The 13,658-nt window shown below is 44.5% G+C and overlaps 1 protein-coding gene across 3 annotated transcripts; it reads right to left on the reverse strand.

Annotated features, from left to right (window-relative positions):
- Positions 1-1,588: 1,588 nt before the first annotated feature.
- On the reverse strand, positions 1,589-13,333 carry LOC117145287. Of its 3 annotated transcripts, none has more exons than XM_033310888.1 (3): positions 12,904-13,333; positions 12,494-12,802; positions 1,589-6,163 (listed from the first exon to the last, which is right to left on the reverse strand). In XM_033310888.1, exon 3 carries the CDS (start codon positions 6,153-6,155, stop codon positions 1,731-1,733), a length of 4,425 nt encoding a protein of 1,474 aa, XP_033166779.1. In that variant the 5' UTR covers positions 6,156-6,163; positions 12,494-12,802; positions 12,904-13,333; the 3' UTR covers positions 1,589-1,730. The 3 variants fall into 3 exon arrangements, with proteins under 3 accessions (XP_033166779.1, XP_033166786.1, XP_033166771.1); XM_033310895.1 differs by having other exon boundaries at positions 1,589-2,296; positions 2,372-6,163; positions 12,494-13,333; XM_033310880.1 differs by having other exon boundaries at positions 12,494-13,333.
- Positions 13,334-13,658: the final 325 nt, after the last annotated feature.

Raw genomic sequence — 13,658 nt, forward strand, 5'->3', positions numbered from 1 at the left:
GGATATTATTCCGTTCGTTACCTTTTTGCTAACGCTTTACATAAACTCACATCAAAACCATAGAAGTCAAAACTCACAACTCACCGAATAACATTTACATAAAACATTTATTTTTCTTTTTTGGGTTTCGTATATCATTTCTTTTGTTTGGTTGCTCAAAGACACTCACATTGATAAAGTCACAAATCTTAAAGCTAAGGTACAGTGAAAACCTCCGATTTACAAGTATAGAGTTACAGACATATATGGTTTATCCATTGTGGAATGTGTGTGGAGTGGCAAAGGATGGTATGTATGTACATATTGCGCAATAAATATTATTGTTACTGCTAACGTTGTTACTCCATTTAGTGGGCTAGCTCTTGCACTTCGTATTTTGTTTGTACTAAAATTAAGCGTATTACTTAGTCGTAAAAGTTACCAACGAAAGAACGTACATTTAGAAGCTTAGCTAGACATTATACATGTATTAGTTTCAAATGTTTGGTCCTTTGGAATGTGTTACGAGAAAAAGACATCTAGGTGGTCTCGGTTATAGAATAAGATAACATTTTCAGTTTAGTGTTGCTGTGGGCTAGGATTCTAAGACTAGACCAGCACCCAAGTCTATTTCATAGTTGGCATTGCCCTTGAATATTGTTTTCCTCATCCGCATTTTGCATATGTCGGGCGCTGAGAATTCTTTAAGGCCCCCATGCCAAATTCGATAACCGGTCTGGATTTGTGATTGGCTATGCCCTAAAGTCGCCGTATGCGCAAAGCATCAATTAGGGATGGGTCTTATGAAACAGAAACCCCTCGATTTCCTTGTCGATATGGGAATTGGGCTCAATGGTTAGGTGTACGAAGCCAAAGCCTAACAATTTTGGTAATTCCCGTATTCCTAAAATAAACACAACAAATTGCTCTAGGAACCTAACAAATAATTGCACTAAAACAAGGTCTTCGGCTACTAACAGATCAAACAATTGCAACAGATGTATTTAGTTTTTGGTCTAGGCTGCATTTGGTGGCAAAAATTTAAGCTACAAGTGGGTGGCGTCGTTGGGCGGGTTTTTTTGGCCGCCAACTTACGCCAAGGCTAACACGCAACTGGAATCGCATATTCCCCCCGATATATGTGTATAAGTTATATTGCGAATGTATCTCAATCTGGGCCTGACCTTTGGCGAAAAGCATTTTAAATTGGCTCGACTCGCTGAGCGAGTAAAACGCTGATACATTAGCCGATAAAGTATGTATGTATCTGGTTAATTGCACGCGACTCGGACTCGGACAGAAACCCCAAAACTCCCCGACTGACCCCCGGTTAACCCTTTGTCTAACGCTGCTTACTCATGCTTAACCCATCGAGATTCGAATTCGCGCATTCCAGATAAACACGACATTTTCCATGTAAATATTGCACAGATATCTAAAATATATATGGTACTCTAAAATAAGTATCGTAAAAGTTTAAAAATTATGATTTTCCTAAAAGGACTATACATAGATATTATGCTACATTCCGTTTCCTTAAATAAATCCAAATATTAAAAAAAGTCTTGAGATTCTGTAAAGTGTAGCTGCATTTGCATCCATATCTTTAGTGTTTTTTTTTTTTGTGGTGTATCTAACGTGTACGTGTGGTGTATCTTTTATTTACTTTCGACTCGATCGCCTTTTTCGACGAGCCGAACACATCTGATCCTGTCCAGGGACCAGAAATATCTTTGGTAAAAGCTGCAAACCTATTTGACTTTCCCGAGACGCTTCTTCCCTGCTCTTTGGCGCTTGTACTTCCGCAGGACTTGATGGGCGTGGTAGAAGCGACTTATCCGACTCTGTACATACTTCCCATGCAGATATTTGAGCAACTTTCGCCGATCCTTTTGCGGATCAGGCTTCTCATCGTGAATTACCTCCTCGTGATGTATTAGTGGCGTGGCATCAAATTCTGGTTGGGGCTCAGCCAACAACTGGATGAGCTGCAGAGTGTCGGCCTGCTCCTCCGCGGCGGGACTCACCTGACCAAGACTAGCCTGATTGGGTTGAACCTCGGCCTCCTGATCCTCATTGGCGACCACGCCCAGAATGTTCTCGTTCATGTCGCACTGTACCACATAGAGATCACTGCTGGAGTCAAATATCTCGGCCAGGTTGATAAGCAGTACATCCTGACCGTTGGTGTTCGGCTCCTCGTCGTCCTCCTTGCCCTCGAGATCTGAAAGCTGATACATTTCCGCCAGCGCCTCCTCGACGCTTAGTTCTCGGGGAGTAGGAGCAGAACCACATCTATCCGGAGATTCGGATGCTCCTAAAAGGTCAGTTTCCATTTCCTCTCTTACGACTAACTCATTTGATTTTAAGGAACTATTTAAGGCAATCTTACTAAGGTCACTTGGCTTTGCTTCGCCATCGCTTTCCAGGATCTGCTTCAGTTTGGCAATATCGTGGTTGAAGACCTCCACTTCTGGGTGTAACTCTTCAGGGCTCTCCTCTTTGAAAATTATCTCCCGGGGAGAGAGCTCCCCCATGTGCTCTCCGGTTTGCGATTGGGAGAGTTCTTTTTCCAGGGCGGCCAGCTCGTTAAAGTCGCTCTCTTCTCCAGTTGAAGAACTCCGGGAACTGGTGCTGCTGGAACTGCTGCTACTTGAAGAAACGCCTTCATCTTCCTGGCTGCTCGAGCTGCTAGAGTCTTCGTCCGAACTGGAACTACTGGAGCTCGAGCTTGAAGAAGATGACGAAGATGTCGACTCCGCTACACCAGCCTCTTGTTTCGGGATTTCAGCATGAATTTCTGGTTCTGGGGTGGGTACCACACTATTTTTCAGCCACGCTTGTATTTGCTCCTCCTTATTTTGAACATCATGCTCCACTTCCCTTTTAATGGGGCTCTTGTCGCTTCCCTCGTCGTCCAGCTCCACTCTCAATTTAATTTTTGGGGACATGTTCGTATTTTCGATGTCATCAAACCCCTTAAAGTTTGACTGCAGCTCCAGGGAACTGGTGTCCAAGCCCTGCTCCTCCAGATCTGGCTCTTTATGAACTTCCTCAGTCTTATCTTTGTAGCTGCACACACTCTTGATGACCGTCTCCCGATCTGTTCCACTCAGTATACTGCTCCTGAATTCGGAGGAATTCAAGGCCGAGACACTCAGCCCTTTGAGACTAGGGGGATTATGCAAATCCGGAGTCGCATCGTATTTCTTCATCAGCCTCTTGATCAGAGGCAGCCGTTTCTCTTTCAAAATGGTTAACTGCTTCTTCATTAGGCTGGATCGGAGTTCTCTGTTTTTACTATAGGCGGTTTTCTTTCGCAAGACTTTCAGTATCCTAAAATAATGCCGATATTTTATTTTTGGGCTCTCGAATTCCAGGATCTTAAGCAAATTAATGCGATTTCGCCGTTTTTTTGCCAGAAGTTTCTTACTGGCTCTGGCCAAAGTTTTAGCCGAGAGAGAGATTTCATTTTGATTTTGGCAAGGACCCACCTGTGGTTCTTCATCCTTTTGATCCAACCTATCCTGGGGATCTGTGGTTCTGCGCTTTCTTTTATAAAACTTAAATCTTTTCGGATTCTCTCTCTCAACCCGGACAGTCGCTTCTCCGGGGTCACTCTCGGTACCATCGATTTTGTGAATAAAGGTCTCGTACTCCTTAGCAAAGGTGGATTCGTTTGAGTTTGAGCTGTTATTCTGATCGAAGTCCATAGGGACAGGTGGTTGTGGTACATTTTCATAGGCCTCATTGCTGTTTAAAATGGGACTGGGCAAGGGAGGATCGGCGGATTGTTCGATCAATGACTCAGGGTCTGGTTCTCGGAGGATCTCCGCCAAGGCATCGCTTTCGTTGACGGGTTGTTGCTCAGAGGCATTCGTTTTGAGACGCAGTTCATCCAACTCTTTCTCCACGTCGAAACTGCCAAAGGAATCGTCCACGGGACCACTGCCATTTCCATTGGCCTTTTCAATGTCTATAATTATGTCTGGTAGGTTAATGCATTGATGATCCACGACTGCTGTGGCCTGAGGTCCTGTCGGTGGCAGAGATTCGTACATAAAGTTGGGTGTGCTAGGTACTGGTGCCACCAGCGCCACAGCCGGAGGATCCATCTCAAGAACAGCACTTGTTTCATCTTCGTCGTCAACCTTCCACGTGGAGAGAAAGTCGCGAATGTTGTAATTCTGGGTACCTTTCGTCGACTCCACAGTGTAATTTATGTTGGAGGGTGCCGCGGCGTGGAGATTGAAGCCCACATAGTTTTCCACTTGTGCATCGAGGTTGGTGAGGGATCCGCCAACTGAATTTCCAGTCTGTCCTAGATAACAATTTGCCGAGGAGGTGGGACCAACAATTCCAGATCTCTTGCGATAATCCTGATAGGGTTGTGTTCGCAAGGGCTGCTGGGGCATCGTAGGAGAAACATAGCTGTCCAAGGTGTTGAGACTCAGATCATTGTAGTAGCCTCCGCTCCCGGGATCCATTCCCATGCCCATGCCGATACCAATTCCCATGCCGCCCATCCCCAACCCCATTGGCGCCGTATATCTTTGGCTGTTCAGGTTATTCGATGTGGTGGAACCTGAGAGCGCCTGTGGACTATATCCATAGCCCAGTTGACTAGGCGTGGCTTCGTAGGGGCCGTGGCCCACGTACATATCAGTCGGATGCTTGAGCTTCATGGCAGCGGCGGATGGTCCAGTTCCCGGATATTGAGGTTGCGATTGCGGGGCGCTTCCTGATGTTCCATAGGGGCCGGAAATAGATCCGTAACCATTACCCCTCGGGTAATAGCAGTTCTGCTGGTTCAAGGGGTATCCCTGCGAGCAACAATTCTGGCGGGAACTTAAAGGCGCATTCTCCGTACCTGACCACAAATTTCTGCTGGCATAGGATTGCGTAATCGAAGGAACCCCATACGGATTGCTGACATACGGCGAAACTCCGGCGCTTCCGTATTTATCGTATTTCGTGGACCCGTAAAATAGTTCGCTGTTGATGGTTCCGTGTCCGGGTCCAGGTCCGGGTCCAGGTCCGGGCCCGGGCCCGGGAGTAGGATGGGGGTGATGGTAAGTGCTGTTGGGGCCTGTCGCCGGTGGTAGAGATCGATAATTGGGCGAATTGTAGTCCACTCCCCAATGACAGTTGTTGGTGGGCTTCCTGTAAGATTGCAGTCCGGCGGACTCGGGACCCATATCGGGCTGGCTATACATGGGTAAGCCGCCATTTGGCGAGTACATGGACATGGCCATTCCGTACTTGTCGTAATATTGCGCTGACGTGGGATTATTCATCACTCCACTGGAGTTACCACCAGTTCCGCCGTAAACCGCAGCTGTGGACATTCCCTGATAGCTTCTACTAGGCTTAATGGCCGCATAGTTCGGCTCCAGTTGGGTAAGCTGTGTCTGTTGCGACACCTGCGTCTGTTTTTGGGGCACGGCTCCAGGATTTAGGGGTAGGCCATATGATGTACCCGGAACAGTACTGCCTGCCATATTACTTGGCATCATCGAATGCGTTGCAGCCTGTGAGGAGGGAATCTTGTACTTGTACGGATCGTAAGTGGCATTCGACTGGCTAATATAACCGCCGGAGCCTGCTGCACCTCCGGAAAGGGGTTGGGCGTAGAAGGGCGTGGCCGTAGCCTGCGGCTTGATACCCGTACCGGTTGCGCCAATTGGATTTCCTCCATACTTGGCCCCCCCAGCGGGAGTGAGCTTTTCGTAGCGAGTTCCACTTACGGGGTAACTGTTTCCAGACAATTGTTGTCCCACTGCTCCACTGCTGTACGAGTTGTACGGAGCTCCACTGTAGTTGTAGGCGGTATCTAGGGGCAGGGAATTTCCGTATCCGTAGTTCTGTGGGTAATAGTGACTTGGATTGTGTTGCTGCTGCTGTTGCTGTCTCTGCTGGGCGTCCAGCGATGTCAGCGCTTCGCTGTAGAACGGAGCCACTGTCGCTATGGTGGCCATTGGCATTGAGGTGGGCGAATTGTCAAAGTGGCCGCCGCTGGTGGGCGTGGTCGTGGCGCTTCCGTATCCGCTGCTGCTGCTTCCACTGCTGCTGCTGCCCGGCCCGGAACTGGAGCCGGAGCTAAGCCCGGATACGGATCCGGAACCGGACGATCCCATGGCGATGGCCATAGCGGCCGTGTCCATGACCGCTTGCATCTTGTTGGCTGCAAAGAGGTAATTATGTTGGAATTTAACATAAAGTCAATGCAAATAGAAAAGCTAAATAAATTAATTATATAGTCTTAGTTAGTCTATATTCAAGCAAAGAATTATTCCTTTAAGTTCTCGAAAATTCCAATTATCAACTTATTTCAAATTCACATATCGTTGATATAAAAATGATGTTTGAAATTGTTGGGCACAAAAAGCCTTCTAGGTCGTTTTGACTAACACAAACCATATGGCGATATGGCAATTTCAAAACCAATATTTGAAGATGTATCGTTACAACCAATGCAATAAATAGGGCTGCATTACTTATTCAAAATCCGTAAAAATTACTTTAAGTGGTTAATAAGAGCCCAAATGGCTTAAAATTACCTCATTTGCTTTTACTATTGATATATCTATACATATGTACATATGCACATCCAAGTCTTTTTTTTTTGTCTCTTTTTAGGATTACCCTTCGTTCAACCGGTTGCATTCTAGAATGCCATTCGCAATGGTTAAAGGTCTGCAACACGGCGAACAGGGAAAAGCAATTATTCTCTGGCATTTAAATGTAAAATGGAAAGCCCCACAACATACACCTCTCGACGCCCCCGCGACAATTTCGCTTTTGTTGGTCATTAAATGTGGTCTTCAACGGCACGCAGGTCCTTTGTAGTCCTTCGTAGCAAGTGTGTCAGTGGGGTTTTGATGTCAGGATGCAGTGAGGTGGGGTAAGCCGCACTTAGAAAAATTTTAGACAATACATGACTTTCATTGAGCGCTCTTTAAGATGATGTCTTGCAATCCTTTACTAAATTAAAGTTTTCTACCATTAATACGCTTGGTCTTTGGAGTAAGTACTACTTTAAAAAAATCAATTGAATGCTAAAGAGCTTCGAATTTTCGGTCTGTGTATTACAGACAGGGACTACAAAATAAAACGCGCGCCTCGGCTTTGTGAAATGGAAATGTGGAATGTTCATGAAATATTAATGATTGACCCCGCCACTCACACAGACGCACGCACTCGCCGGCAGAAGGGATGGACAATGCAAAGAGCAATGGTAGCAACAACAATCGAACCCCTTTCCACGCCCACTCAATGTCAACGCCCACCGTAAAGTGGGCCACAAACACTCACACACTGGGAAAAACCAATAATTGTCGCAGATAATTGCTAGAAGCCAATGGAACCTCGCTCCTTAATCATCAATACCTGTAAGGTGCTACACGACTACCACACTGAAAACAATCGGAGGAACCAATGTGGAGTAAGCGATCACAAGCTACAGTAAACCATCAGGACCTAAATGAAACCAAATAAGCAGTGAAACCATGTTGGAATCTGTGTTTCGCTTGAGGTTTTCAACGAAAGCTTCACGATTCCTAGAATATTGGCATGTCGATAAGAGCGGTTGTCTTTGAAAACGGCGTTGAACCTTTAAACTCTCGATGAGATTATGTATAATTATACTAAGGCTTGAGCCTGATGGCTGATATGGCATCGGTGTAATCAAAATATGCACATCATACACTCCAAAATTCATTTATGCGCTTTGAATGTTTGAAGTGTATTGAATCCGTACCCTTCTTCCCCTTGGAACCTTCGTAATAGCTGGGCGGCAACTTCATCCATAGTCCATTGACGACCACCTGCGAGGACCAGGGACAGTTCCATCCGTAAGGACAACTACTGTCCGCCGGCAGCCACATGGTTTGCACTACGGACAATTGAACAAATGGACAATTGGAAACAAAGAGCGCCGCGCACAGAATAAAATTAAAACGGAGTATAGTACACCGGGCACGGCGAGTGGCGAACTGGAATTCATTATGATAATTCACTTTCGTCCGCGGCGAATATTATTGATGACCCGGCAGTCGGCTCCGGATAATCGACCTCTGCCTCTCGATTCGATTCGATTCGGGTCGGGCTTTTAGTCTAATTGGGCGTGAAGCGACCATCCGGAATAAATGAGATCGCTATTGCCGGATAGTCGACTGCGACTGGAGACTTTAATCGAAATGGGATCGCAATGCAAATCATGATTGGAGTCGTCAAACCGAAAGGGGAAATGGTAATCAAAGAAGTTCGGCTCCGGCTCGCCATCCCATATACTTGTGCGAGCATTCGAAAAGCCGGGCGCCGTCGTAATTCGATCGCATTGCGTATACGCCCAAGGGTACGCTGATATCGGAGATCAGCGCAACTGAATAAAATGAGTTTGCTGTGCCACGTTCGAATGGAAAGTACAAATTAATTAAATTAAAAAGTGCAAGACAGACACTAGTTATACCTTATATACCTTAATGGTATTAAGAAAGAAATGTAAATGGCGTTTGTTAATAAACGTAAGTAAAGTTGTCCGTTAATATTTTTAGATTCTGAGAGCATGTTTGGTAATCTGTTGAGAGGTTATTAAATGAATTATACAGAAAAATTCGTAGAAATATAAAATGTAGAGCCGTAAAGTATGTACATTTAAATTCAAGGCAGTTTTCATTAAATTCTTACCCGAAAGGCGAGGAATTATGCTGCCATATGTTGGGCACAGAAAAAAGGCGGGCTAACACAAACACACCGGAACACAAATGTACGCACACTAGGAAAGGACACGCTGTGGGTGTGTGGGTGTGGGGGATTCCCCCACAGCGTTGCTTTTGTTTTAATTATGAAACTTTGAGGACTGCAGTTATTTTTACGAGAAGGAGGCGTGACAGCGCGTGCGACTTTCCAGCAAAAACTTATTCATCTGTTGAAGCTGATGAAGCCGAGGAATGTGACGTCGAGGCTGACATTGGCAGCGACGCCAGCAGCGCCGCCTGCGCCGACGCAGACGCCGAAAAGGAAAAGCCGACGGGGAAAATGCCCCCGAAGGGTGTGGATAAAGAAAAAGTAGGAAAGAAGTAGGCAACGAACAACAAATGGGCGAGTATAGTTGTGTGGACCTTCCAAGGGAAGTTCCGCGTTTGTAGCTGTGTGTCTGTTGTTGTTGTGCTTGGGAAAACAAGTGGTTGCCGTGGTGAGAAGAAAAAGGGCAAAAAATAGCGGGAAAGGATTGAACTGCGAAGAGGAAAAGCAACACCGCCTGGGTCCTTTTAACAGACTCAATCTCAACTTTATCCTGCTATATACATTTGGAAGAAAAAAATGAGTTTGCAATGTATAAATTATATCAACACATCCAAGGTTTTAAGAAGTGAGTAGTAATCAGTAAGTTCTTCCATAAATATACTTAACTAAGCCTTAGTAAAATATATTCATATCCTTCCCACCCGTTCCAGCATACCCCTCCTTGAGACCAGTTACAGGGTCTGTCAGTGCAGGCGCTCCCGAAGCATTTTGCCAGACATGTGACAGCTCCAGTTCCCACACCTCACCCCGCTCGACTGTGTCCCGGCCTGTAGTCCTGAATCGGGCGGAAATGAAGCCGCCGCTCATAAGCAAACATGACAGCTCCACGCTCCCATTAGCGTTCCAATTTTGTTGTTTGCAACTCCTTTCTTCCCTACTTCCCATTTCCAGTTCGATGACGAAGCGTGACAAATAATAACAACAGTAGCTTCGAGCAACCGAAATGATCGGAAAAGTGCATCGGGGCGATGGCTTTCCACCAGGAGGTGACAGGCCCTGGAAAACGGCGGAGTGAGAGTTGCTTAAATAGGGCTAAGCCACCGACCGCAAAAACAAATTAAGTAAATTCAGTAAACAAGCAAACTAGCGACAACAACAAATCTGCCGTTGTGGTAAAAGAACTGGAGGAAGGGGCGATGCACAGAAAGAAAGGGGATTTGAATAGACATCGCTGCAATATGAATGGTATATCTCTAAGAATTTAAAACAAACGAAGAACAGAAACAGTGAACTATGAATTTATAGCTGTATTAAAATCGAAATTTGGAACGATCTACGGCATTTCTTCCTGTGCAGAGAGGGCAGCCCAAAAGGAGAATTGAAATAAACAATGAGCAGCAAATGGGCAAAAAGCAAAAGCTAGAAAAAGTGGAAAAAAGCAACAATAAAATAGGCGACAAGCAGCAACAACGGGCAATCATAAAGCAACGCAATCAAATGATAATAAAAAGCAGCGACGATTACGCCGGCTGCGGCGCCGACAGCGCAGCCACAGTGGGGCTTCAGCTCCCCGATTGTTTTGCATACATCGGTATATATGTATAGCACATGCGGTGCGGAGTCTCCAAAGGTGAAACGCGAAGAAAGGGCGGTGGGGAGAAGAGGCCTGCGACCCAGTCGAAGAAGCTATAGCAATTCTCAATTCCACATTCAAATGCAAAACAAATTCAAGAAAATCGAACAGCAGATAGAAAGAGAGGCAGAAACTTGGTGTCATCGTATGGAAAACAAACAGCTGAGGTCGCATATGTGGAAGTCAGTCCGAGTCCGAGTAGATCCATAAAAACAGTTTGAATCTGCGCTAATTTATGCCACTCCAAAGGGTAAGCAGCCCGCACTTTGGGTGTTGGAACGAAAATCGCAGTTAAACTAGTTATCTATCTTATCTTTGCCTACCATAATGCTCGGGCAGCGGATGTATCTATGTTTACAATAAGCTACTTTAATCCCATTAACCTTTCATGTAATGTTTGACATCAAGTATGCGCCGTGTATGCCATTAGAAGATCAAGTACGCTTTTTATTTGGAGACTGCCTTAAAGAACAAATTACAGTATCTTGATATTATCATTTAAATATTTATCTTATCTTAATAATTAGCAATGCGAAGAAGTACAAGTGGGGGTTCATTGATACCTACTGAAAATAGACGCTCCTATTTTGATGAATGTGTGGTTATTAGGAGTGCATACTATTTACTGTGCGGAACTACTAATCAAATCTTACTATGGAATAAGTTCGACACTCAAATATAAAACATGAATATGTATGTACGATTCAAAGGGATCACAGACAGTTGAAATATACTTCAAATGTATTGGTTTTTCATTCACCATGACACCTTTTGAACAACCAGCCTGTAGTGCTACTAATTTGACCCCCACTGTATGGCTCTGTAAATATCTGAGCGTTATGTGGCCACGACGAAATATTGATTGAAAATCAATAGGCTCGGCCGCCTGTCATATATTCTATGATTGCCCGGCGGCAGAGAACTCAAAATTCAAATGTCGATGCGATCCAACTGCCAGCCGGCAAACTCACTTCAATCATTTATAGAAATCTATATATACACTTAGTATGTACTACATACATACATACAAACATTCATATGTACCTACATACATATATCGGGCATTCGAACGTTAACATGCACACTCGTATGTGTGTCAGTAGTTTTGATGTTCGTGCGTGTGGCGATGACAAGCTCGGCTTGATAATTTAAACACGTAGCCCTCGACTAGAGCTTCTGCCATGGACTGCGCCCCCAAACCACCCACCACCCTCTCCCGCCACCCGCAGCCCATGGCTCGGCAGCGACACACACACACTCGCACACACATGCCATAACGTATAGAGCAAAACAGACGTAAAAAATCGAAAAAAACACAAAAATGTCAACACACTTTTATTGTTGTTGATGTAATACCCTGCATAGATAGTGGAAGGAAGAATATCAACTACTTCCCCAAATGGCGTTCAAGTTAAAAATATCGACACAGAACATACACGGCATGAAAATCAAAAAAAAAATGCTAGTTGTACTGAGTTAGAAATACCGTATAAATGTCGTCCTAGTGCAATTTGAGTATATGTGTATTGCAAATGCTCTTTCGCCTCGAGAACTTTAGGATATCGGCTACCGAGAAATATTCCAGTGCAAAGGGTTGCCTATTTAAAGGGGTACATTTTGGTCGAACCTTTTGGACAGGCGTTATTATTTTGCTGTCTGTGTGGCGCTTTTTGGGGCTGTCGTTGTAATCGACTTTGTTGTTGCCGTAGCCGCAAAACAAAAATGCCAAAGAAGAGAATAAAGTAGAGCACCCAAGTCGGCGACGGTGGCGCAGGCAGCGACGCCAGCAGCGTAAGCCGCACTCAGCAAAGCAAAAAAAAGAACGTTCGATTATGTGGAGAGAGGGGGAGGGGAAGCGTATGCACTCAAGCAGCAAATAAACCACGTATTCACACACACTCGCACATACTCGACATACTTACACAGATATTCAAAACAAAGTACATAGCCGAAAACATAAATAATTGATTTTTAAAATAGGAAAAAGCGATACCCATTAAAATAAATGTAATCATTTTAATGAATTTTAGATCCAAGTCAGCAGTTGCTTCAAAGCTACTTTGAGTATTTTATTTCGTTTATTAAAACTTAATAATATTAAACAATATTAAATATTTTTGCTTGTGCACGAACCTCATCAGTTTTTCGACATTGTGGGTCTATTTTCCCTGATGTTGTTGTTAATTCTGCTGCACCCTCAGCCGCTGTCGCAGTTGACGTCTACGGCGCAGTCGCTGCTCACTTAAATGTTCTCTTCGCTGCCCTTACTGTTATTGTTTGATTTTGTTGTGTATTTTTTTCGCCTTGTTTCGCTTGATTATTTGTTGTTTTTTTTTTTTCTTTTTTTCTCCCCCAGCTTGTAACTTGCAATATAATTTAATAGTAACTGATGTGCTTGCTGCTGTGGCTTGTTGTTGCTTCTGTACTTCACTTAATATTCGGCTACGCACTCAAACATACACAGGGAGAAATTATGGAAATTATGTGGAATAGGTACACAATAGGTGACACAAGTTTGGCGCTTTTCTTTCAAGGTAACATACGTCGCATGAGCGATATCCGCTGATAATAACGATATACATACATACATATGTAAGTAAGTATATTCAATTGCACTGTTGCTTCGCTCTTCCACTTATATTATTACTATTTCCTCGGACTGTTGGCACGAATTAGATATGACAGTTGGGAACGTCAGCAAAACACACACTTTAAAGCCGGCATTGAAAACGCTCTATTGCCCAAACTGTGTATCTTTTTTCAGCACACACTTGTACAGGTGGCAAAAAGGCAAAAAGCGGCGCGTAAACGCTGGAGAACAGAAACAGAAATTATACAACGTTCCGTAGTGGTAGTAAAATACAAAAGTTAATAACAACGCGACAAACAGAAAAAAACACGCCAGAACGTAACCGAACGGAATCCAGCGATGCGATGTACCAGCGTAAACGCGTCCGTGCACGTCCGCTCTCTTCGAAAACAAAAACGCGAGTGAGCAATTCGACAAACGGTAAAAGCACACACGGCGGATGAGTGCTAATTCGCAACGCGAGAGAACGAGAAAAAAGCAGCGCTCTCTTTCTTTCTCGGCGTGTGAGGGAGATAGCTCTCACAGGTGGTTGGAGGGGGTGTCTTTTTTTACACGGAAAGAAAACTTTTTGTTAGCCTATGTGTAAACTAGGTTAAAATGTTCTATGAAACCTTTTTGTGTAGTTTTAAATATAAATATCCTTGGAAATACCAAGTTAACACCATAGATATACTACGGGTATTCCGTTTCCCATGCTTACCCTTTAAA

This window comes from Drosophila mauritiana, chromosome 2L (assembly GCF_004382145.1).
Source record: "Drosophila mauritiana strain mau12 chromosome 2L, ASM438214v1, whole genome shotgun sequence".
In the NCBI taxonomy this organism is placed as follows: domain Eukaryota; kingdom Metazoa; phylum Arthropoda; class Insecta; order Diptera; family Drosophilidae; genus Drosophila; species Drosophila mauritiana.

Excerpts from the sequence above, each read along its gene's own strand:
- LOC117145287 (XM_033310888.1), bottom strand. The coding sequence starts at position 6,155 with ATGCAAGCGGTCATGGACACGGCCGCTATGGCCATCGCCATGGGATCG.